The 27370-nt window shown below is 44.0% G+C and overlaps 1 protein-coding gene across 7 annotated transcripts in view; it reads right to left on the bottom strand.

Annotated features, from left to right (window-relative positions):
- LOC118503899 (G protein-coupled receptor kinase 1) overlaps positions 1-27370 on the bottom strand; it is a 102322-nt gene that overhangs the window by 17949 nt on the left and 57003 nt on the right. For all 7 annotated transcript variants that reach the window (XM_036037686.1, XM_036037682.1, XM_036037684.1 and 4 more), the window contains exons 3-5: positions 26055-26131; positions 24920-24993; positions 53-154 (exon numbers count right to left, since the gene is read on the bottom strand). In XM_036037686.1, the coding sequence (XP_035893579.1) occupies positions 53-154; positions 24920-24993; positions 26055-26131 (253 nt within the window). The remainder of the gene's footprint in view (positions 1-52; positions 155-24919; positions 24994-26054; positions 26132-27370) is intronic.

Here is a 27370-nt window from a genome sequence, read left to right as displayed (position 1 = left end):
GTTCGATTGATTGTTGCTTAATCAGGAGCAGGTTGCGTGGGCTTTTGCTTACGTGTGTGTGGGACAACATTTCCTTCATGATGTAATTGTCGTAGATGTCTCGCGCCTGCTTCCGCCTCTCGTCATGGCACTCTGTCTTTTCGTAGGCTTTGATCTGGAGGAAAAGGGACAAGAGAGAAAAAAAAAAACAAGCGAAATGATGAGGTCAATTTTAATTAAACAGGCCAAACTTGGGGCATCGAGCGTTAGCGAGAAACTTCTTTCCTTTGAATGTTTTGCTTAAAATATCAAATCAGATGAAAACTTTCGTCCTAGAACAACATGAACCACCAGTGAAAGTTGTGCTCATATTTATTGGGCTTAAACAAATAAGATGGTTCCCGCTTCTAGGAAGGATCTTCGATTAGTATTTGTTTAGAACGAGAATTGGCGCTCGTTGGTGAAAAGGGAGTACCGAAGACTCCCTAATATTGATTCATCGTCAGACGCGTAGGTAGTTAGATGGAACACTTGAACACTTGTTCCATTCTAATCAATTCACCGTAGTAAAAAAAACACACGGCATAATAAATCGTTATCCCATCACGCGGAAGCTACTTAGAATCTAGTGGAAATATCAAAATTCCATGCCCAACGAAACAGAAAAGCCGAAGAAGCTTTTGTGCGCTTAGAAAAGCAGAACGAAGCGCTTTCGATTTCTAGACATCGAAACTCAATTTCATATTTAGGCCGGCATTGAGGTTGTTTAGTTTAGGTTTTGGGTCGAAGGTACGTGCTTCGTTTGAAAAGGTTCTATGCCAAAGCTGATGGTTTTGCAGGAAAATTTTCTTCATAGAGAATTCTCGTGTAATGGCCAGAGAGGTTTGGTGGAGAAACAAATTGAAACTCGATGAAAATATTTTTAATCTATTGAATAACACAACTTTTCCAAGTTGCGACCGAGCAATGAGACCAGCCTAAGAGCTCGGAGCAATTAGAGTAAGCCATATTTTATAATAATTATTTACCCGAACACTCTTAGTAAAATCCATTTGGAATTCTTGTTGCTTATCTTCCCCAGCAGCAGATCATTACTTTGTACTCACACACAGCTAAATTATTTGCATTGAAAGAGTAAAGGGTTTACAACAATGCCGAGAGTTTATTGAATCAGCCTCGCGAAGGTAAACCTGTACACCTGCATACTGCTCTGTTTACTGTCGAACGGGAAACAACCTTTGGGGAACAAATGGATGAAAATATTTGCTCAATATTGTATAGGAACCCTAATGCTCTAGTAACCATTATTTTATATTTTAGTGAGGAAGGCTGGTCTACTGGGACTCGTTCAGTCTAGTGTAGTTGGCGCTGGTAGTTAATATGAAGAGATCGGCTTCAAATCTCAACCAAGGCCGTTTCTCTATCAGTTAGACCAAGCATCAAGCTGCTTTTAAATTAAAGCAAAACAGCTAGTAATGGTGAAGACAGCTTAAGGTTGTTTTAGTGCCAAAGAAGAAGAAAAACGTCGTTTATCGGCCTGTTAATGTTTTATAAGGGAAATTACTCAAACTTATTGCTGATGGTGTTTTCGTGATCCAATCTCCTTTGTAAACTCATCTCTCAAAGAGCCCTCTAGCGGAAATGTGAGGTACTGTTTTTGACAGCCAGGAATGCTTCAGTCATTTTAATTCAAATAGTAGCCAATATGCTTTTTATTTTTTTAAATAAATTATTACTTTAAATAATACAATAAAATACAACCAAATGATAAGGATGTCGCTTAAAAGCTCAGAAAAAAATCTACCGTCATTTTCGTTTCGCTAATTTTCGGATTGAGTTTTGTGATAGCAAAAACAATCTTATTTCCTTCGTACCCATTATTCCATCCCATATCAAGAGTTGACTGTTTACAACTCTACCAACGCCTCCAGGCAGGAAGAGGGCCATCGGACGTGTGTGTTTGTGACGGAGGGATGTGCTTGCGGAATAATTTGCCTACCAAACATGGCACACCACCACCGTGTTCGGGTGCAACAACCAGTTTTTTGTACCACAAAACCAACTCGTTGGGCCAATAAAAACCCGACCGAGGGCAAGCAGCACACACACACACACATACAGCACAGTACACCGCATCTTCCCTAGGGGCGCGATAAGAAATAATGTTTTTAACTTCGTTTAATTGTGTTTACAATTCCCTCAGCCGTGCGCGTTCACCTGTAGGGGAGCAAAAAAAATAAGGGGGGGGGGGGGGAACTCACGAGCACGGGAAAATGAACTTTTATTTTGGTGTAAAGGTCGGTAAAGCTACAAAGAGAACCAAAAAATCGCCAGAGGTGTGTGTGTGTTTTTTTACTCTCCCTCGGTCGGGCTCAATTTTCATATTTTGCCAGCACCCTCCGAAGAAACAAACAGGCAAAAAGTGTGACAGCTTTTCCATTTTCATTTACACTCTTAATTGTTAATTCTTTTAAGCCCGCTCATAATCCAATCGGGCTGTGCGATGTGTCAGTCAATACAAAGTGAAGCAAAAGGTGGCCATTTTCTTGCCCGCTTGGCGTACTACACTGTAATAAACTCTTCGGCTTTGGCCAGCACGTGAAATTTCATTCATTGCACACGCACCAGTGTGTGTGTGTGTGCAGGAGAAGAAAGAACAGAAAACCATTCCCCGCCAACCGGTTCAAATCCCGGCCACCCTTGCACTTCCCATCCTTCAATCGTTCGGCGTTCAATTAACCTCCAACCGTGGTGGTGCTTGCTCATGGGGATGTGTTTGAATGAGATCTGGTTTGTTTGTTTGTTTATTTCTGTGAGCCGCGCAAATACGGTCAGAAATCTATTCAGCCGCCCCGAAGCTCACACAGGCACACACATTTAAAACTGCGCACTGGAATGCGGGGAGCGCCATTTGCGGTTTAGTTTCACTTGTTTGCCAATGGATGTTGTCTTGCAGGGTGCAGCAGGGCATTTGTTTGTGTTGCCGTGGCTCACCTGAACGGGGCGGTGAAACTGTACATTTGCTACAATTAAAAGCAGATTTCGATTTTGGATTTGTGCTGCTACTAAGCAAGGTTTTGGTAATTCTTTTAACCGGCATTACATTACAATAAATCATTACAATGACTCTCCGCAAGCCATTCACATTAAACCTCACTTAATGACCCTGTGGTTGAACAGAACAGGCCAGCAAACTTCCTTCCGTAGTGGCCTACCGGCTACTGGCTAATAAAATCAGGCCTGTAAATCATTATTTCACTACCAATTCCGATTGCAATGTCCTTCCGTTGTAGTTCAATTTTGCCTCTCATATTACGACCCGCTCCGGGGAAAAGGGCTATATCTCGGAATAACCCCTTCCGGAAAACTAATCAAACCTCCCACGGAACGGCAACAGGGCAACAACGTCATTTCAATTCAAAGCTATTCAACGCGGACGCCAGCATCTTCCATCGGCAGTATTATTATTTGCTGGCCGGGTTCACCCCTTTCGATTCCCAACCTTATCATCATCGTCCGTAAAAGAAGGTAAGGCAATGCTTTTTAACAACGTCTGTCCAATTTTAGTACGGTACGGCATTTGGACGTACCCCTATTTTTTTTGTTAAAACGGTTTTTGTTTCGCGCTGGGTACAGGAAAACAGTAGCTACCTTTTGCAGCTGAAAACAAAACCGGGCGAATGAAAAGCAAACAGCGTTCGATAGGCTTTTCCGGCGTTTGTAAGTACCGAAATTAATGGTCCATGCCATGTTGATGAAAGTTGGCCGACTTTCGACGATGCTGGGATTGTAATCATTAACAGTACTGCCCGAAACCACCGTCCCATTTTCATTCATTTTCCCGGTGGCTCCGTAGCATGAGTAATAGTTTTAATTAGTTGGTTTTATCGGGGGAAGTTTGCCGCATGACAGTTCAATCTGTTTCTGTGGCAATTGTAATGTTCTTTTCATAAATAATAATTGGTTTGTGCAGCACGAAATCGAATGCTGGAGTGAATGATAGCTTTACATACACTAAACACTAGATTCGAGCAGCTGCTCGCAAAAAACACAAATACAAGGTTGTTAGAGAAAGGTGTGAGATTGTAAATTATTATGTGGATTTGATCGTATCTTGTATGAAACTGCTCGAGTCTAGAGGGTTTGTAAGAGGTTTCTCATCATCAACCCAAACAACATTTATTGTACGGCCCGAACCATGATAATCTCTCGAGCCGAATGTTGCAAGGAAGTTGAAGAAAGTTGAGCACAAATTTTACTCATATGTCTTCTATAACGCACGTCAATACACACCATCTGTCTTTGGCTTCATAGAAGATTGCTCACGGCTAGTACAAATTAGTACCAAAAGGCTCGGACGGCGCATCGAAACTGCTCGAATGGTTTTGTCGCAAGTTAATTTTTCTGGCAAGACGTGCTCTAGAGGTTAGAGGCATATCATTACAACGTCTTATTGAGACTGTCAAATACTTGAGATTAGTGGTTTTAACACTGCAAAGATCATAACAAATTCCCTTATGAACTGCTGCTGCTCGAATACTGCTCGAATGTTTGACTCATGTAAAGGGGGATGATTTTTTTAATATTTTAATCTAAACTTTCGTCATAAATTCCATTATCTTATCATCGTCAAATAGGAATCGAAATGTGATACTACAAATTGAACGAAGGGCCATTTCTTTTGACTGCAAATTTTTGAACAAAAACCCCATAATCTCGCTCTCCTATGGGCAGGGTTTGCTTTCTACTTGGCAAACCCCAACCCAGCTCGAGACTTTCATTCAACCAAACGGCCCAACGGCATATTGGCTATTTCCCTCCGCTACACCCGCTTACATTGACCATGTGCTAAGCTCCAACCGGTTCGATCGAGAAAATCTAATCCAACAGTGGGTTGTGGATTTGTGGAGCGGTCCCAGGGCACGGAACACAACAGAAGCACGTCGTCGCAAAAATGGACTCAATCCACGGATGGCCCGAAGAGAAAAAAAAACACAGGAAAGGCATTTTAGTTCGCCCGTCCGCCATTAGAGTTTGAAACCCTGCGCACGGGTCCCGATTGTGTGCTGCTTAATGTTTGCTTTTTACCTCCCTGTAATATGGTTTTCCCCACCCCCACCCAGCATTGTATGGGCAACGGATTACAAATAAAATCGAAAACCCGGATTTCATGCAACGAAATGTATCTGTATTATGGGAACCCTTTTTTTGATATTTCGACCCAAACTCCCCCGACGAAATGGGAATGGAGAGTGCCACGCGAGATTTCAACAAGCTTCACGTAAAAGCAATAAAAAGGGCCCTCTAGTTTTATTTGATTTTGCGAGACAAACTTGCAAATTGCTCGTAATAAAACATGCAACAAAGAAGGTTATAAGTGGAGGATTAACTCCATTTTTTTTGCTTCTTCCTCTGAGGAATCTTTCAGCGAGACGATGGCTTATCTTTTTTTATCATTGATTTCCTTCCATCTCCTTTTTCCTTTTCGATCGATCAACAATCCCATCCAGCAGTGCTTTCACACACACACACACACACACACACACACACACACACACACAAAAGACATTTGATGCACGATGATCGCGTAATTGAATGGAGAAACTTGTCCGAAACCGTTGTCCGTTGTTTATGGAGATTTTATTTCACCGCCCTTGATCGTAGTTTGATTTATCCGGTCTACTTTGATCCCTTCTTTCGAACAGCAGACACGTCACTTTTGGGTTTGTGGGTTTTCTGTCTAGTATGACAGGGGAGGGCGTCTCGTGCAAAGGTGTGGTGGTTGTAAACAGAGGAAAAAGAGTTGAAAATTCCCTATCGGTCTGGTACTGGATGAATGTAGGATTGTGTCGGCGGAAAAGCGCACTTGGGCGGTGTTGAGTTCTTTTCGTGGAACGCTTGAACGAATTTTGGATAACATATCCTGTCACACACCCGACGGTAGCCGGTTTAATTGTGAAATGCGTAGGTAAGGATGAGTATCACATGTTGGCCAACAAAGTTTTAAAGTCTTTCCTTCGATTTTTATGCTCATGCGATTGACTGGAGTCAAGGTATTGAGGTTGTGGTGGTGTGGAAGGTATTATTCGTTGGAAGCCCTTTTTTTAAACTTCACTATTATTAACTTAGAGGAACTTTGATAAGCGTTGGGATGCATGGAGGAAGAACACTACATGTAGGATATTTAACGATTCTGGCTCCAAAGAATTAATTGATCAATTCACCGGAGAAGAAGGAGAAGGGAACATAAGTAGTCCGAAGTTGCTCGGAATGATGTCCGGCATTTCCTCGTAGATTGAAAACTGTATTTGAGTTTCCCATCACTAACGAGAATCTCCTGGATGGGGTCGACTCAAAACTAGACAACGAGTTCTTATAAGCAATAGGATGGTTTAGATCTTCAATTTTAGCCGCAAAATCGCTGGTGGGAAACTCTGGGAACCTTTAGAGTTCGGTAAACTTTGAGTCTAGTTGGACCGATAACAACCCTGAAGCATGTTAGACCAGTTAAGCGTTGAGACTCTTGAGAGATAATGAAGAGTTTCAAATTCACAGAGCTCGAGATTCAACTGTCAATTTATCCATACAGAGTTCATTTTAGAAGTTCATTTCGGCCTCAAGTGTCATTCTATTAATGAATACCCGGGAATACATTATACTGCTTCTTGTTAATCCTTGCAGAGCCCATTTTGCTAATCAAATGTGTAAATCCCTTAATAACCCACATCCAACCTCAGTAAACCAGGCTCGCCATCGAATCCGCTAATTAGGAGGCGTAATCGAAGTTGATTCGTAAATCAGCTCCAGATGCCTCGTCGCTAGGAACGAAGCGCTGGACCCACATCATAAAACCTCACCCAGTCAATGACAAAATCGGGTAAGCCGAAATCTGTAAATCCAATCCAAATCTAGTCAAGTCACGCTGCAAAGAAACACCTACCACGCTTTAATCCCTTACGGTCTGCAGGAACAAAAGGGATAATAACTTCATTCCGTTCATTGAAATCTTGACGCACAATGGGGCGCACCTGAATAGTGGTGGTGAGATATCGCAAAAATGAACGTGCGTGTTCCTCTGTGTACAAAATATCAACAAAAAACCTTACTTCTCCGCATAATCCCTCCATATCAGTACCATTGTTTGAGCGAAAATATTATACTCCGTACGTTCCTAGCAAAACCCACACCGTTCTGTATCCACTCGGCCGATCTGCTTTGCCCTAGGTAGCACGAATGAATTTCCCGCGTCTGCACGGAATTTCTATCACGCGGATTCACCGGGAGTTATAGACTATTTTTAGAACACGAACTGCCTGCCTACCACCCAGGAGCAGTATCATGGATCCCTCGTCTCCAACGCTCTTGGATGGCACTAAATTTGCAATCTTTCAGCACCAGCCAGCATCACACGTCCCTGTCGCACCCACCACTGCCAGCGAAATTCACCTCAACGCCGCAACTGTTGGCAATGTTTTATCATCCAGCCAGCGACCACAAACACAAACGGCCCATCGTCGTCGTCGTCGAGTTACCCGCCTAACGGAACGCGGCCAAACCGCGGGTGGTACAAACTCACACAAACACACATGCTCACGGGGAAAAAGCGGCTAGGGTAGAGAGGGTCGATTTGTTTGTCGATTTCGCGTCGATCACGGCGAGCGGGGGCAAAAAAGCTGAACGAGGAAGCCCGTTTTGTTTTCCCCCATCGCCAATCGGGTTTTGCGAGTGAAAATTAATTTTCCTCTCAGTGTAGGAACCAAAAACAAAACAGCTGGTTGGAGTGCTAAAGTTTTTAGTGCTAAAATCTGATCTCCAATTCTTTTCACAAACTCAGTTTCATTATGTCTATTGGGGTAGCATGTTTATTTAATCATCGCGTATTTTAAGCGAAATAAAAGCAAAATAAGCACGATTGGTTCATTATTTGTAGCTCAACATTTTTTCTCCTTTTCCCAAGAAGCGCTCTCGCTCGTCCATCGGATATAAGGATAAACAAGATAAACAAGGCAGATAAAACAACGCACACAAACACACTCCCAACGTGAAGGAAAAAAAAAAACTACAGAGAAACAGACTCGCGATCCTCCGTTTTTCGTCCACTCCCCAACACAAAAATTTTCTACAGAGTCGGGGGGAAAAAACTTTTTCCCGGTGCGTTCGTCATTTTATGATGAGGCAGAGTTTCATATTCTATTTGGACTCGCGGAAACTTGTCACGTGCGGACGGGAGGTCATCGTTGATGGACCATCACCGGTGGGCCCCTGGGGCAATAGATTGAGCACCTTTTTATCGCATGAATTGTGGCCCAATTTTCCGCTCCATCGAACGATGTCGCCGCCGATGAAGCGATTTTCCCGGTAGGGGGCCGGTTGCACACGAACGAGCAGCTGAGCAACTGAGCTGTGGTAGATGGGAATTAATTTTCATTTGCGATTCGTTTTTTTTTTTGGCAAATTATGATGCGCAAAATTGTGTCTTCAAAAGCGCGAGAGGACTGTTTTCAAATTGAGCAGGTGAAAATGATTTTTCCGAGTAACACAGACAAACGCTAGCTAATCAGGCAGCGGGGACGAGCCGTTTCATCAGTCTAAAAGCGTTAGGATTCGAAGAAAATCTTTATTTTCAGCACCAAAAAAACCAACATCCTATCGCATTATTCGTCACGTAGTTTGTCTGTGTGGTAAAGGAAACATGACTATCAAAGCCACAGCACACATCCGTCCTGAAACGGGTCTCAGTCAGCTAGCACGCAGCTACTAATTAGAGGCAAAGCTTTTCCCGAAATAAGTCCCCAATACACAGACACGTACCAACACACACACACACAGCGAAAGAAGTAAAGCGAGAAAGAGAAGCAGCTATCGAAAAAAAAGAGCGAGAGTGGAAAATGTGGCAAATCGGTTGTTCCACAGCGCGTTTGGAAAATCGTTGTTCCGATAATCCAAAATACGAAGTTACGGAGTGAAGAACTACCCTTAATGAGACTATCACACACAGACACACACAAACGCACACCGTTGAAAGGAAAGCGCTCAACCACCAGCACACTGGGGGCGCGAACGAACCGATCGAAGAAGGGTGCTGAAATATTTACAGTCACGAAATTCCACCGAAGCACCGTCGTACGCTGGCTCCATGTAGAAACGGCGCATTAATAACGCATGACGAGGTTTTTCGGGGCCCGCTTATCTTACGGGGACGTCGTGCGTGTGCCCCTCGTAAGGGGGGTGAAATCCGCAGCCCGTAAGTGAAGGTGGCAGCTAAACTTTTGGCTCCATCGCGTGTGTTGCGTCCTCTAATCGGGTCATTTCGGTTCGAGCAACCGTTCGCGCATTAGCTGGGTTGGGGGTGTTGGGTGGATTTTCCGGTGAGAATTGGTGAGAATTTTCGACCAGGGTTGGTAATCGGTGAGGTTGATGAATTTTCAAAGGGCACTATTGCAAATGAGGATTTGGTCGAATGTTCCACGAAGCATTTTCCCCCATGTAAAGCCAGCAGCGATATAATACGTTTGACTAAGTTTTCAAGCGAATAAATAGACCGAATAGTCGCATTAGTTCGAGGAAGATTTTCGGTGGCTTTGAAGGTTGTTTGAATAACTGTTACATGGAAAGGTTCTGTATCTGTGGCTGTATATTTGGGGTTAATGAACGCTAGCTTTAAGGAAAATCATCCACTAAGAGGATAGAAGATAGCGAGGATAGAACTATACACCTGCCATCTTTTCATCAATTTTAAAGCTGCATAGTCCGTGTAAACCAAAATGATGAATGGAAGGATGGATGAAAGAAACGATGCTGAAGGAGTAGAGAAAATCCTCAGGGCTCTTTGTTTCCACCAAGGGCTTGCATCAAGGAGATGAGCCTGTCATCTCTTAAATCTTGTCCTAGGGTGGACCATCCAAGACTCGGAAGTGGAAGCTTCCGGGTCCATCTTCTTTAAGTCAATCCAGGCAAATGCTGATGATATAGACAACACTGATTTGAGGCTCTCCTGTGTTGCAGAGCCAAGAAGTCGTCCAAACTTTACCTAGCTGGGGTCAAAACGAATTCACCAACAAAAATATAGATGTTGAAGTACATGTAAGGCTGCTGGACGCCAAACGGTCATAGTGCAACCTAAGGAATCTTCTCCACTCAAATTAAGACGGACAAATCTGGGACTGTATAGAACCTTTTTTAGTCCCAGTACTCACACAAACGCCTCTGAGACATGGACTCTGTCCAAAACTAACCAAACGTTCGAGAGCAAGATGTTCCGAATGAGTTTTGGCCTCGTACGCGTGAAAGGACACAATGATGAGCTGTCGCAAGTCATGTCATGAGAACGGCACCGGATGACCTGAAGCACTGGAGCCCTTGAAGACATTTTAGGCCTCTATCCATGAGAAGGCTTCGTAGGTCCAAACTAAGATAAATGACGTTAAGGCATTCACCAGAAAGCCCAGGATATTGGATTGCGAGACGACGGCACTGTCAGACCATGAGCGGTATCGAGGATGTCTGAAAGAAGCCAAGTCCACAAAGAGGTTTTTGCACCTGGTAAGCAAGTAAGTAAGGAATCGCAAACTTAATTTAAAAAAACTGATGAACATAATAGATGTTTTAATTTATTGCTTTTAACATATTTAAATAAAGTGAGGAATGCCGCAGTTAAATTTAAATTAACGTACCTCAAACATCATAAATGGGATGAAAAAAGCCCCCACTACCCACCACTACCCACCACTTCTCAGCCAAGTAAAATTGGTCGACCGAGCAGAATGAATGTCCTCAAATAAATCACTTCAGCTGCGCTTATGCATTATCATCATCATTATCATCATCATGATTATTACACACATCGGTGTGCCACAACTCGGTACCATATTTCACCGCTAAAGAATGGCATCTTTCGACGTACCGGCGTATCTCGCCACACACACACACACACACGTGGCCACGAAGAGGCCGAGATAAAAGAAGACTCATTCTCACCATGCTTCGATCAAGCGATCCTGCTCCGAACCGACGGAATTGGTCTCGTGAGAGTTTCCACGAATAATAAAATCGATCTTAGCCTTAAAAAAAAACAGGGTCACAACAATGATGATGATGATGATGAAGACTGATGATAGGGAAAAGGCAGAAGCACCTTCTGGGCAGGCTCCGATGGAACGAACCCTTTTTTCGCCAGCAAAGATTAATAGTTTCACCATGGCTCGTTCGGAGCGGGACAATTACTTCATCAACGCTTATCGCGCTGATCGATCGATTGGGTCCGGTGAGTGTGGTGTAGCGTTGTTGTCTGCATCATCTTAACATATTATGCTGCAACAGCGGCAACAATTGCCGAACGCGCACGGACGATAATGCATACAAGGATGTGTAATTGTTGGGCAAACAAAGGCGAGACCACTTGAGTTGCATGTTTTGTTGAGAAAAGGACAATGGCGGTCAACGACAAGAGGCAATCTTTAAAGAACATAGGCCAAAAATTTAATGTTTAACCCACCAAACATTTTTTAGATAGTAAGATACCTTGATTTATAGTCACGTGAAAAAAGCTCAAAAGTAGTCTAATTACTTCATTTTGAAATTCAAAATATAACCTGCCAAGTAATAAGTAATCACGCCGTTTTCGAGTGTTTATTGTACGCGAAAATCCCCCCTAAGGCTAACGCACACACACACAAACACACACAAAACCTTGAAAAGTGGCTGCTAAACGCCTACATCGTACAATCATGCATCATTGTTACTTGCTGCCTGCCCAAGCCGAAAGCTCGCTTTCAAGATTCCCATCACCCGATGGAGGCGCCTGGTGCTCGATAAACTCAATGCTCTCCTCCGGTGTGGGGGGGGGGGGGGGGAACAACCCGCCTAAACCAACACTATCCATTCATTCTGACGCGAGTTTCGCATGGCGTGCGTTTGCTGGAGTGAAATTAAAATCTACATAACTGCATCGTCATGAATCATGGGCGCGACTCCCTCCGTTTCTCGACGGGGGAAAACTGGAGCTTTTTTTGTGCTGTTCCGTTTCACCGTTCGTCCGTTGTACGGCAAACGACAGCCGGGAGCGTCGTCAGCATGAAGCATTTATAAGATGAGTTCCGTTCGTTGGTTGAAAGAAAGAAAGAAACTTGGGTTTTGAAAGGTGACCAGGAAGTGGGACAAGGCCGCACACACACAGTCGGGAGAAACTTATTTCCTACGTGGGGTATTGTGGGGAAAGTGCGTCGTAATGCCGAAGGGGGATTAGTTACTGTAAATTATGTTTCGTTAAGTAAAATATAACTCATCGGCAAATACTTATGTGAGACAAATTCAAATTAAAGTCAAAACTCAAGGACAACTGCTTCAAGCTGCACAAAAATCCCTTTGGATCCGCACACACATACAAAATAGTAATGAAGAGCCTAATAAAGTATTAAAAACGGTCTGGTTTTGTTTCCCATGCTTAACATTTCATTTTCTCTTTTAATTTCACCTCCCTTTCATCAACCAGGTTCAGCTCATTTTCGCTCCTTCAAAACATAAAATGTTAAAATGCCGCTACGGGCTCGGTCGGGAAGAACAGTTTCCATGGGTGACTAGATCGCTTTCGATGGTACACATAGCGCAGAACTTCGCCCGGGCGTCTCTTTACATCCACCCGAACCCGGGCTAACTGTGCTATTGATATTGCCGCTTTCAGCTACAGCTGTTTAGTAAACATCATTCATTCATCAGCCAAAGCGCTCCTATCGTAGCTCCATTCGAGAGCAGCTAGCAAAAGCAATCACATTCCCATACAAAAACATACTTGCACGTCCCACATCACAACGCCGGGGAGTTTGTTTTCCGTCCGGGTTCTTGCCTGCTGCCACATTTTATTTTTCATTATTCCCATGCGCAAGGCGAAGCCTTGTACCGGTGTGGGGAAAAAAGGAAAACAGTTGTCCTTTCATTGGGGAACGGCATGTTGCCAGGCAGTCGGATGTTGGATACCAGTGGCAATAGTTTATCTTTGCGCTGTATGGTATGTTACTTTTCGTGGTGAGAAAACAGCGAACGGAAAATGGAAAATATTTAATTGAAGAAAAAGGCGATTTAAGAAAGCAAGTTATACTGCTGTAGTGAAAATGATTCAAGCGTTGCACAAACAACGATTTTTAAATAGCTTAAATGATTAAACTCTGCGGCGATAGCGGTCCAACAACATTAAACATGTTTTTAAATTAAAAATATAACACAAAACAAAGCATTAGTGAAGAAATTTACAGCAAAATGTTAAAAAAAAAATATTTTACGAAAGCGATAAAAGACAAAACAATAAAAGAGTAAATTCATACGTAAATCTATATGACATAAAAAGAAAAGAAGACATAAAAAGGAAGAAAATAAAAGAGTTGATTCCTTCACCAAAAAAAAACCTACAAACCCAGAACATTACAAAGTACAACTCCATGTAGAACATGGCGTCCCTTTTGATTCTTTTGTCCCATCCCCGAACCGCAGATACCCCAAATGGAGAGAACGGCGAACGATTCGGGCGCATCGATCGCATCTGTTCAAGTGCGGTCACAATAAAGCGCCCACCCAGTTGACGCTCCCAGCAACTGGCCCCCACCAAAAGCATCGCCACCGGTTTTGCAAGGATGTGCACTTAAAATGTAACAAGATTGTCAAGTTGCAACATCTCGATTGTTACGAGCGCCACGAATTGCCATGGAGCCGCCCAGAGTCAGCAACTTACACAACAGAAGTCCTAACAGTGCACGCGTGTCCACGTGCGGACGTGTGTGTGCCTGTGGTAGAAAAGAGCCGTGTGTGTGTGTGAGAAGATTACGTTTATCTATGGGTGCAAACCACATAGAACCTTCTCGCTGGTGCTATGGTACCTAGCGCGAACACCCCCGGTGCTTTTACGGACAAAGACAACGTGTTTGTGAGGTTAGGTCCTGGGGGGTTTGGAGAATGGGTCGGGCAAAGAGGTGCCGGGTCACAACCAAGCAGTGTGGGGTGCATATCACACCAAGCTGCTACTTTCGGTAGGTGACTTATCCGCTTCGCAAAGATATCCAACCGCCGGAAGGACAGGAAGGAAGGACGCTTCAGTGCTTCTTCGGCTCGAACTGCCAGAGATCCGAAGCGGAAGCGGAAAACACTTGCACACCATCATCATCCCGGGAAAGGGGGGGGGGGGTGGTTGGCAGGTGCCGGATGCAGGCGACCATGATTTAGACACGGAGCATGAGCTGACAGCAATGGTACACAATGGCAAAACGTTGTTATCATTCACCTTCCATCACCAGCGGAGCTTGTTTGTCCTTCGGCCGGTGCGAACCCTTTGCTTTGGTTGGAATAAAAACCTTCCACGAATGGCGGTAGGAGGTCTTGTATTCCTCACCGGGTTTTCCCCAGAACTCGGTGGCGAGGATTTTATAAGGCCCTACCCCAAGATAAAATCTACATCGATAGCAGGCGGACCAACTGGCGGACGATGTGACACATGCACACTCGGAGGTTTGTGTGAGGTTATCCAGAAGTCCATAAAGCATCTTCCAGCCGGGTAAGCTGGCCGACGACGACGACGACAACCACCTACTTCTACTTGCTTGAACACCACTTTGCGAAGGAAGGATTTACGCTGTGGATGGAACGAGGACACACTCTCCGCCATGTTGCCTATCGAATGTAGGGACGTTCGAGGTCCGATTCCCAAGGCCCAACAGATTCTCTGGTTCCCATTTTGCATAGCTCTTTGGCTGGTGGGTACATTCGTATCGTATCGGTTTGTCCCATTCGTTAGCACTATGGGTTGGAGGGAATGCTCCTCCAACGGAGGCTGTTTTGGGGGAGCCGGTGGGACGAGCCATATTCAATTTCTTTATGCAGATGGTGCCATTAATTTTTACGACACGGCCGCCTTTTGAGCTTTCGGAGTGCACATTACTGGCTCCGGTTTGCTGCTGGGAGATTGAAAACGCATTAACGCACAACTGTGCGTGGCCAAATGGGACATCAGCGGTGGGGCTTTTGAAGGATTGGAAAACAAAGGGACACAAGCAAAAATTCAATATTTAAATACTTATTTAAGGTTACTTGGATTTTGCTTCCTTCTTGATTATCTTGTGCTCAGTTCGCCCGATGACAGCTGTCACCATTCTTCAGGCTCGTCTACATTGAGTAACGTTTACACGTAACATACTCACCCGGAGTTTACAATGTTTACATTAATATATATATTGTTTACTTTTTTATGCTCTTTTTCACGCCTTGCTCATATCGCTCACCTTGAATTACGTTTAAAAGGTCCCCGCTTCGAGCCCCACCCCATACACACAATATAATTAAGTTAAGTTGCACATTTGCTCGCCGAAACGCGGCGGAAAACCTCCACCGGCAACAAAATAAGACAAACACGTTCTGCTAACTTTGTTGCGTTGTTGCCGCAGGCATTGCGAACGCGAAATCGCACCCATGGAAGCATATTAACGCAGACACACACACACAAGCACCGGAGTTTCCGTTTCGCTTCACTTTTGCACTCGCTGAGTTGAGTGGAAAAGTTCAGCGCCATTTTTAAATCTCACAGTCACAGGCCTGCAGGTGTTTATGGAACACCCTTGGTAACTCATTACCGATGTGTTTGTGTGGAAACGTGCCTTTAAGCGTGAAGTGTTCTGTTAAAATTGTGTCCTTATTAGACCTGATGCTCAAGCAAGGAAATTAAAATAATTTTGTTTGAGGAAAGCTGGCCGGGTTCGTCACTTTGGAGACAGTTTAATTATCCTGTTTGCTAACAAAATCCAATTTCGTCTACGTTTTACAACAATTTTCACGTATTTCCAAGGAACGTTTCCCCCAATTGCATGAATTAACAGTTTAAGTTCATTGGACGTGTTCCCAGAATGGAAAGCTGAAGCTGGTTTGTTTACAATTCAGCCGAAAATGTGCCGTAGCCTTCGCTGAAATTCAATTTAATACGCTGTCGGTCTACATTTCTCGGAAAGGATCATTTAAATTGATTCGTCCAGTAGTTGTGACTAAATTGAAGTAGAAGGGCACCACAAAAGGTTCATTTCGTTCAATTGAATGAACTACAATGAACTCTGCTATAAAACAAAAAGCTCACGAAAACAAGAATTCATTAGCTCCTCACCAACGCTTCGCAATTAGCTCTTGATTGGTGTAAAAGTATTAATTTTCTCCCTCATTGAAACAATGACGAGGTAGAATGGTGTCTTTACACACAAGATACACACACACATACTCACGATCGGCGATAATCTGTCATCACAACTTTCCGTGTGCGGCTGCCATTGTTGGAACGCAAACACTATCCCGAGAAAGCTACTCATCGTCGTCGTCAATTGTTATGCTTGCTGGTCGCTCGCCTCTTCTGTGCTAATTGTTCCCATTCAACAAGTTCGCTCAACGAGAGCAAATCGATATGCAGCATTCAATTACAAGCACGCAAGAGGCACGTACTCCACTACCAAGTACGTGAAAATGACATCTCAGCAACTTACACAGTTTGCACCGGGGGAGGTGGTTTGGTTTCTGATTAGGGCTCAAGAATGTTTGCCACTAATGAACGTTTATTTATTGCCCTTTTTGCAAACGTTCCACTCACTGTTGAGCATTGATCGCTGTTTAAGAGCTTTTTAAGAGCAGCCCATTTAAAGCTCCTCACTTATTAAGGCAATAATATTCTTTAAATAATTTTTGAACTTGATGAACTTGATCGGCAACTTGATGACACTAACTTGTGACAGAAAAGCTACAAAACTAAAACCCAATTCCCGTCGAGTACGATAAAAGTAGCAATAAAGATGGTAGCAGCAGCAAACTTCAAATCGCCCAAACACTTGTGGACCACTTTCACCGGCGCTAACTGCGTCCAAAAACTAATCAGCCTCGGACCGGTGTGGCAACTTTTTCCCGTACGAAATAAGTGTCGTTACCACTGTGCCTACTACCTTCCACCTCTCTTCCTCGAGTCTCCCCACTTTTAAAGGAAATTATGGAAAGCCCCAAACGATCCAAGTACGGGGTTTTTGCTTTTAGTTTCGCCTGTGCACCATTAGATTAACTTTTTAGTCCTCATCCACCCGCAAACGAGGCTCGGCTCGACGGAATAGTTCAGTCACGTGGCGATGGAGTAGCAGCAGTAGTTGGTAGCTTTCTCGACCGAAAGGCGACTTTGCCGATCGGCGTCGCCGTTGTTTCCGGGGCACACCTTACCGGTGGAAAACGGTTGGACCTTTTGCGACGGGTTTGCGCCACTAATAGAGTTGTAATTAAAACTTTCATTCGATTTCGTTCTCCCCAGGTGGAAGCTTACTTGCCAGGTAGTGGTAGATTGGTGTGGCCGGAGCAGCGGGCGAAAAGTTTCGCTGTATTGATTGCTTTCGTTTTTGTTTTTTTTTGTTGCGTTTTTCCGGTTAAGTTTATTTTTTTATACCGAAAGTATAAGTTAGCTTTTGCTTTTCTTTATGAGAATAATCCCATAACGAGACTACTTTACTTTGCGAGAAGTTAAAAGAAGCGTCCGGAACGACTAGTCTAGCGAGTTCTTCGCTCGCGTTTAATAAAACATGAAGCTGTACATAAATCGATCGCTGCGGCGAGATAGGGAACACACAAAGAAAACTTTTATAGCTGCAGCGTGCATCCACAATTGCAGATAAAAGCGAACCATTAAAACAACAGTCAACAGTACTCACCCGGTACGTGAGCAATATATTTGTCATGTTCCACCGTACTCCAACGCGGCAAAGCGATTGCCCGCAGGATTCCACCACAAGTACCACTGTCTTTCCCTGGGAAAATGTTTTTCCAGGTCACGGATCGGAGAATTCGTCCTCAGCTTGATCTAGTTTTATGTGTGTGACGAGTGAGATCGCTTCCCAAACGAAAAAAACGCTCTCCCGATGAAGGATGGAGACGAGCGAAAACTACCGATAAGTTGTAATAAATTACAAAATATATTCCGGGTCAAAACCCACTATCCCCCACGGCCAGCCCGGGGCGAAGGAAATATGGTTTCAACTTTGCGCAGTAAACGACGAAAAACAACCGATTTAAAGCTCGGTCTCGTTTTTGCATTCGTGTGGGTTGGGGATAATAAATTGTTTGACAGCTCAGGAAAACAAGAGCGCAAGCAAGAAGCTAGGGATGACCGGCGAAAGGAACTATTCGCTAGGGTTCTAGACGAAAGGAAGCTGCCCACCACACGCACCCACACACCCCTCCGCAAGCTAGAATGGGAAATGCAATTCTTTGGAATTGTTTTACTTTTAGTTTCGGGCGGGCAATGAATGGGGAAAACGATCAAACGGGAATGAAATCGAGAGGGTGACGAAGAAAAAAAAAACTGGGCTCTGGGTGACCCTAAAAACTGGGCGACAACAAACTTTTTGCCCGGCACGCAACACAACTTCAAAGGCGATAATTCACACAAACGATGCATTAAAATGGGGGGTTAAAGAACCGGAAACAAACTAGAAAAGTGGAAGTGGGCGAGAGAGCGCGCGCGAAAAAAGAAAAATGAAGTACGAAACTTTTTTAATGATAAAAATGTCAATATAAATCATCAAACAAACAGGTCAACTTTCAAAACAGTGAAAAGAAAGTAGAAGAAAAGATAGAAAACAAGTGTTGTGATATGAAAACTAGTAAATAAGACTAGCGAAACACAGTCGAAAAATAGAAAGGTGAAAATAAAACTATCTTCTTCCTAAAACATTGCTCTAAAAGTAGAAAAGAGATAAGAAACAATATAAAGAAATAGGAACAAGAAAAAGAGACCAAAATAAATGAAACCCCATTTCCTGTTTTAAGCCAAACTAAGCTTCCTTCGCTCGGACCACTACGAACTAGGACACTCTGGCACTATCAGCTGTTGGAAGTAATCATCATAATGTAACACCAGCGCACACCTGCACAACCACTTGCTCACCTACATGCACACACACAGAGACACACCGAGATATACAGAAACAAAAGAAAATTACGATAGAGAAGCGTTGGCGTATCGTTACATGGTCAGTTACCGTACCCTGCGCCATCGCCCGAAGACTTCAACGATAAGGCGCTGCTACCGACCAACTACTACCGGCTAATGAAATGGACGACAAACATTAAACCGAGAACAGAAGCAACCTACAGGAAGACACCTGCGGTAGGGTTTTTACTACTTCCCGGTGTACAAAGTTGGCTGGCTAGCGGATATGTCATAAGTTGCAGACAACCTCCATCCGGGCGGGCGATAAAGACGGTGAACACACGTCAGAAGTTACTCGATACGGTAGGAGGCAGAATGGCGAATGGAATTCATTGGATTGGCATTTCTATGGACTGGCGGTTTTTTTTTTAAAGCTGTCAATATGAAGTAGCAGGAAGATGTTTTTACTCTTCTACAAGACATAACAGAAGTTGGGATGTACCTGTGGCTGCTGGGAATTGCTCGCAATCCAATTCTCACGTGTGCTTTCAATTTTTCCCCGATTCGTTATGGTTGGTATTCTTCACAAGAATTCTTCCTGAGCGCGGGGAGTTGAAATCCGGATTGGGAGGTATGTGCGGGCGAAAAAGGGTTTGCTCTAGAGCCTTCAAAAGCTTGTGCGAGAGCCTTCCTCCTGGATGGACAACACTCAGCGATGGGTTGTATCGCGTGAGCCAATTCTGGTGTAGTTTCATACATCGGCATCTAGCGGCCACAATCACGACCACAACCGTCCGTATCCATCAATACATCATCTCTCACTGTGTCTGCTTCTTTTGGGGGGTGGGAAGCGGCTTAAAAGTTTGCTGCAATCAACGAACGAAAGTATCCTACCGGCGACATGAAAGACACACACACACACACCAACCTTCCGCCGGATATCCTTGGATCATCGCAAAAAAGCACTGAAGAAAGAATGCCCAAGAATCGAGGTAAAAACACGTCCGACAAGCACAAAACAGTGGTAGAACCCCCTCCGGGACGCAAACGGCTCGTACTAAACCAAACATGGCGGCTAAGGAAGCTAAGAATCTTCGTGGAGGAACCCACGTTCAACCCACGGGCACAGTGGTTGCGGGAAGAGAGAGCGTACAACCTGAACTCCCAAACTCAACAGAGCCCCTCCGTTCTTTTGAACCGTGCAAAGGGAACTGCATTCCAGCCCACAAAGGAGTCGTCCTATTTTTACAGCGTTCGGTGCTGGTATCTCGTTCTCGTTTTTTGTCCGTAGCTATCCTTCCTAGCTCTATCCAGTCGGTATTGCCAAAAGTCTCTTGCCAATAGCTATCGGTAGGTGGCAGAGCAAACATTGCCGATGAACAGCGCACGGTTACGGGCCGCGGCTAGGCTAAGGAAAGGATTTCAATTTTGGCAGATTGAATTTCCTCATCTGCTGGGCGAACGGTGTTTATGCGCACGTACGAAATGGGTGTGTATCCGTATTTTGGAGGATGCTTTTATTTGCTTTTTTTGGGGGAGCTATAAGAACTATAGAATCAGCCGGCGCGTGATATGAAGTAAGTTTGCGAGCGATATTCAATCGTGAATGAGCGATTGTACTGGAAGAGGCAATAGAACCGAAATGTGGTTCATATTGAAAAACATCAAGATCAAAGTGACTATAGAAGGCCCACGCCAATAATATTCTCGGCTAGACCTCACTTTGGCGGTCCAGTTGCCGAGGCGACAGCGGCGCTGGTCTTCACACGACAGGATCGGGGTTCAAATCCCATCCAGACCACCTCTCCGGATGAATGGATGAATGCGAACGATCGTTCCAGCGTAAATTAGTTCATTTTGGATATAAAAGGCATTCTATATCCCTTAGTCATGAAAATAATAGAGGGCGGCGGAGCAATAACTCCGCTCTTACCATCTCTTCATTGATTTTAAAGCCGTATATGACAGAAAAGCCGGGGTAAAACTGTACGACACAAAGAGCTCTTTTGGAGTTCCGGTCAAGCTTACCAGGCTTGTAAGAATGACAATGGCCAGAAGAAACATCACATGCCAGGTGAAGGTGGATGGGAAATTTTATGGGCCCTTTGCTACACCCAAGGGCCTGCGCCAGGGAGATGGGCTTGCCTGTTCTCTTTTTCGTGATTCGGAGGTAGAAATTTCGGAGACCATCTTCTATAAGCCAATCCAGATCTTGGAATACGCTGATGACATAGACATCATTTGAGGTTTGAGGCTCTCTTATGTAGCAAAAACTACATAGGCCATTAGCCCCGTATGTGTGGAAGGACAATGAAAGAGGCGCTACAACGACGAACTCAACGAGCTGTACAATGATCTCATCATCGTGCAGCGAATTAGACTCGTCAGTCTCCGGTGGGCTGGTCACGCCATGAGACCGACACCGGACGACTCAGCCCGTAAAGTCCTTTAAGGCCGTTCATGAATAGAAATGAACATAAATGAAATAATGAGTTATAAAGTTCGAGGAGATTGATCTCATCACTTCGACTGATTTATCTCGTAAACAGCTTTGCATTTAATTACAAATTGCTTGTAAAAACGCAAAAAATCAAAAACTACTACCACAACTGACAAGTTCTCTTATCAAACAGCACACATTCCATCACCCCATTCAGCTACTAACGACCGCAAAATATGAAAAGTCATCCAATTGAAGACAACAATTTGTCCAAACGTCACTGCCCACTTCAGCGGTTAATTCAATAGAAGAAAAATGACCGCACAGAGAGCGGTGTCGTTGACATTTCACTCTGTCGGATGTGAGTGTGTGCTGCCCTCCATATGCTTTATCTTACTGGAACACATCATTATGATGATCGCAAGGGTAGCGCGTGACTATTTGTCATCCATTTTTCGAATCCCATACCAAACACACACACACACCACACTATTTGTGACAATTTAAGCCAATCGAACCAACCAAGCGGCTACCGTTTACCCACGTGCAGGGCGCACTAATAAACTGCAGCAGCTGTCACATGTGGCGGGACTAAAAATAATAATAATCGCCAGCCAGCGCTCGGCACGCTTGCCTTGTTCGGCACGCCGAGCAACCTTGAGCGTGTGTTTGTGACAGGGAGAGAAGTTTGTTTTGATATCCATGCCAACAAGATCGCGATCGGCTGGTTGCACGCCGTTTCTTAACGCCTTGTTACTAGCCAAGGGCAAGGCCGAGACTGTCCGAGAGGTGGGGCGCTTGTTTTTAAAATAGCATATTGCTCCAAAGTCAGCATACCGATTGCATACATTTATCATGCAGACATTTTGGTGGTCTGCAATTTTTCACTCACCAGCTGTCATTTGGTCAACTGACAGCATGTAAAACCGATTAGTAAATGCGGTAATTTATCATGCGGCGGTGTGTGTGTGTGTTTTTGAGAAATGGATGTGATTTGTGATATATTCGGAAAGGCACATAGAAAAAGGGAATAAAGAAATCTCATATCGATGACAATTGGAAATTCTACAATTTTTCTCAAACCTTGCTTTAGGGTTCCTATTCCCACAGCGAAACTTCTTCAATATCCGAGGCAATACCTTGATTTTTCCAATTTCTCCAGGCACTATGTCCGCCTTTATCGAAAGTTACGCCTTTGATTTAACGATCGATCGATTGCGCGCGGTTGTCACCGATGGCCATAACTCATCCGTGGCATTTGCCCATTTATCACAAAAACTCCGCTCCGCTTCTTCAGCCACGAACGAAGGAGGAAAACAATTCCACCTCGAAATGAGATGCAAGAAAAGGTTATACTCGGTTGCCGGTTTGTCTGGTCCGACCAGGCGACCAGGGGTACGGGAAGTCGTGGAGGCATCACAGAAGCAAACAGCCGTGAGGTTAAAAGAAAGTCAAGTAGGGACAAGCCCCGACAGGCAGTGGAGGTTGTTGTCGGCAGCAGCAGCAGCAGAAAGGAAGCTTGATCGTGAGGTGAACTGTGGACCAGACGAGAAAAAAGAACCTCAGCTGGAATATACACATTGCCCGGTGGAGATAGGCTCCGGAGAGAGTACTCTCGGCTTGTCAACAACGTCACGATGGTGCGGCTAGAGTAGCAGCAGTAGGCGCTGCCAAACTCGTCAAGATCACCTAACCTCAAACGAGAGCGCCAGCCACCGCGCTCGCTATCAACTAATTTGCATTTAAATGAGAAATTTTACATCTTCAAACATGTTGCGATTTTTTTCTTCCTGCTTCGCTTACCTCTTTTCGCGGAAAAGATGACGGCTTTAACCGACCGACCTGTGTCCACGGGAAGATGGCGGAGAGAGAGAGAGCGAGGGTGTCTTGCGGAATAACTCAGGAAGCGATTTGTCAACATACCGTCGTCATGGTGCACTAGACCGTATGTTCGTCATCCATTAAGGTTGTTAGCCTTCCATTTTATTAAATGGCGCATCTAGGACTAATATGAGACTCGCCATATGGAGGACTATCCCTTCATAAGAACTTGCTATTGCGATCTTATTCTTTCAAATTAGTAGAGTTCTTTCTAATAAATAGGTACAATTTTATCTTGTCCTGAGTTAAGGCGAATTCTTTGTTTCGCTCGATTCCTTGTACCCGAACAAACATAATTCTGCCCCAGAATAGCATGCGGTAATTCTATTTTCCTCGAATTAATTTTTGTGAACTTCAAGCAGTACTTAGCTACTGAGCCCAAAAACCCCAATCGCATGCTTCTTCATGCGAACCCAACATTTTGTTCCTTGCGGTGGTGAGATGTTTGTTCGTTGTCTTTTCCGGTAATAATCAACGATGCTAGGAAAGTCTAGAAAATTAAAAATTCTTTCCAACAAATCCTCCCAAACGAACCAGATGAAAATTATTCGGAGCTAGATATAGCGGACAAAGAAGCAACAGCAATTTTTGGGGCAATTTTTGCACGATAAAACGGCAAAACAAATTGGACACCACAGTCGCAGGTAGCGCAAACCAATCGAGACGTTGAGCGAAACTCCACTTCCAAGAAATCTCATTCACCTTTTGCGCTGTGTTTCCCAGGGCTACTCCAGAAAACGGGACGGACTCCTCACCACATTTTTCCCAGCACGAAGAAGAGTAAAGATTAAGCGCACACTCATCGTTTGGGGATGGTTGGGATGGCGAAAAAAAAAATACTCCAACGTTCCGATTCCCTACTGCTTGTGATAATCTTTTCCTTGCAACTCTCGGTCTCTCTCTCTCTGTCCCTCTGGAGCTTTATCTGTCCCTCGCTAACCGTAGCTCGTTTTTCGACTTTTTGCGTAATTTATGAGTTCTGCATGGGTGAATAATCGGCAGCACACGCCAGCCAGCCGGGGCGGCGTAGGTTCTAATGATCGTGCCTTCATTCCGGGTACGCCTACACGGTCCCGCCGTACCGCCCTTACCGGCTTTGTGCCGCCAGGATCAGTGCCCGAAATCGCCGCCTTTAATTAGCAGCCCAGTGGCAGCCAGTAGCAGCTTCCGTTTGAAGCTCAGGATTTTCGTCTTTTTCATCAAGAGATTTACGAGATTCAAACCCGAAAAAGAAAGGCTACATCAGTTTGACGCACAGGAGGGAAAAAAAACAGAGCCGAAACAAGCAATCCCGTGCAATTCATTTAATTTCATGCTTTTTGTGAGCAAAATTTTAGGCAATGAATTCGTTTTGCTGGAGCCCTCGAGGAAAGCAAACGTTCGAAAGATTATACTTTAAGCAAATCGTTGCCACGGAGATGATTTGCGTTCCGGGCTTGTGTGCGTGTACGAAACGCATCGTCATAATGAAAAAGGGTAATTAGCATGTTGCGGAGAATAAGTTTCGGAAGTAATATTGCCGCGCAATAAATACCATCGGCTAATACGGGGGTTTCTTTTTGTTTCGGTTGGCTACAAATGAGTTCCGGAAATGTTTCGGGTAACCATAAAGTGCCATAATCGTGTTTAGGGGCTACCCTGACCCTGGACGGGAGAAAGGCTCAAAGAAATAGGAGATATAATTTGGAATATACGGTACTTACCTCTTCGTAGAACTTCAAATGTGGCACCGGTTCCTCTGAGACATTGTCGCAAAAGTCTCTGAATAATAGATAGCCTAGAATGGAAATTAAAATGTCATTAGAATTATGAGGCTTAAATCAATTTATTGTTTAGTATGAATTCATCTTGTTTTGAATTAAAGCGAATAATTAGGTGAATTTGTAGCAGGATAAAGACATGGCAATTCAAAGTCACTATAGGATTTAGCAAAGAAAATGAACTATCTAATGGACTTCGAATGAATTATTTTTTAATAACCAATAATTCCTACTACAGGCTTGTACATCTCTATGTTTTCTCTCTTATTTTGTTCAAAATTCGATAATTCATTCGCTAGTTCATTTTGATGTTCATCTGCTCAATTACCCTCTACGTTATCGTTTAAACTATCGGATACAGTTCTCACACAAATTTAAATAGGAAAAGCAATAATTACTATGCAAACAGTGATATTTTTCTTTAATTAGTCAGAATGAACGGAGCCAAGGTTTTTCCGTCTTTCTCTTTTCACTATCTTTTTTTTCAAATTACATTTTACGGGTTACTATGATATATGACCTGACAACCGGCTGCCAGGTTCATAGAGTTGAGGTGACGAAGCTAACCAAGGTGCCTAAATGTAATGCGTCTCCAACTAATTATTTTCATAGTTTGAATAAGAGAATCAAAAGCAGTAAATAATGTGTTTTAATACTCAACATGGAGTTTTTTTTATAGAATTTATCTTAAAATGCTCATCATAAAATAAAAATAGACGAACACTGTTAGAAATAAACTGAGGAACAAACAATTTTCCTCATAAAAAATTGAATCGAAAACAGCTTCAACGACATCAATCGTTTCCATCGGTCGTTAGGCACAGACGAACTGGAAATAATTTCTCTTTTTAGACTGAATGAAAAGAGGTTGTCGACGACCACTCAAAGGGACCACTGCAGGCACACTTTCAGCTCAAATGTGCATTATTTTCAAATCCGATTAGAAACAAGTGCTCTTGAAGACACCTTCAGCAAGTGACGTTGAATATTGATCTATCCTGGAGAACGTCCCGAGAGGGTCTTTGGAAGAAAATATCTCTGAACTAATAAGCTAGAAAAAAATATGCGTATTACTCACCTAATACTTGGTTGAAAATTTTATCAAAGTTGACCTCATTTTCCTTCTCCAGATATTTGTGCATCACGCTCCGAACGCTGTAACGAGAATGGAATGAACCGAATTGAGTTGCGTTTGACCGAAAAATTAATCAAATCAAGATGGCTGGCATGCTGTGGGTGAAGAATGTTCCTCTGCGTGGGTTACGGTAAACTATTCCATCGAACCAGCCCAATTATGAAAACCTTTCAATTGATAGAGCATGAGTTGGGGAAGGGTGTGCGCGGATATGGAAGGAAACGTTGAGGATGATAATGGTGATAAGATGACTCGGGTTTTGGCGGTTTGAGGGCTCATCAATGCAGCAGCTGGCAAAAATCTCGACACCTCCCCACTGGCGGGGGCGCAGTGGAAAGGGGGAAGGAGAGACCTTCTCCTGAAAAGTGGGTGTTACATATTTATGGAATATCTTACGAACCGTACTCCCGTGGTACGGTTCCCTCTCGTCGCTCAAAGTCTCAAAGCTCAACCCATCCGAAAGTTCAAGTTACCTCCCGCACCGGTTGGTTGGTGGTTTTTGGAGCTCGATTTTTGAATTGTAAATTTTCCCACCATCCCACCTGAGTCGGGAAAACTTGTGTGCTCTCACTCTCTCTCTCTCTCTCTCACTCGCTTCACAAGTACCTCTGGCGATCATTACGACGATGGCGACAGCGATGAAGACCATTCATAATTAATTAAACTCAAACGTCCAACCAGACATGCCATCATCATTGGCCCCACTATCTAGGCCGAAAGTTTTGCGTACCGGCAATCCGGGGAGACTGTCTCGCTGGAGGACGCAGGAACGGATTCCCCAAAGAGAGTTCGTCGGGTTCGGGTTTAAGCGCAAGGACACATAACCTAACACGAAAGTATGCTTGAAGAACTCGAGTGAAACATTTACCCCATTTTGGATTCGGTTTCCATCTCTGTCTTCCTGCAAAGTGTATCCCCCTCCTTCTCTCTCTCTCTCTCGTGATCTGGGTGATTCTGGCTCTTAATTGCTTCCTCTAAAGTGCAGGATGATACCGTGTGAATCAGGCACGCCGGAGGTTAGAATTTGAAGTGTCCAAAAAGTCGAAAGGATCCATTCCATTTGATGGTCGGTCGTCCACCAGGCGACGTAGTGCGCTCGGGAGGGTAATTAATTACTCAATCCAGTTTCCAGGGTTTGGTTAGGCCTCGCGCCCGAAAGTGTACACGCGTGTCCCGCTTGGTATTCGCGTTCGTCCAGTAGGGCGTAAAACTAGCGATTAGTTATTCCGGGGTGTTTTGTTGGGAAAGTTTTCGGTTCC

The sequence above is a fragment of the Anopheles stephensi genome, chromosome 2, assembly GCF_013141755.1.
Source record: "Anopheles stephensi strain Indian chromosome 2, UCI_ANSTEP_V1.0, whole genome shotgun sequence".
In the NCBI taxonomy this organism is placed as follows: domain Eukaryota; kingdom Metazoa; phylum Arthropoda; class Insecta; order Diptera; family Culicidae; genus Anopheles; species Anopheles stephensi.
Note: the sequence above shows the minus strand (reverse complement) of the source record. Positions and strands in the feature narration are given on the sequence as shown.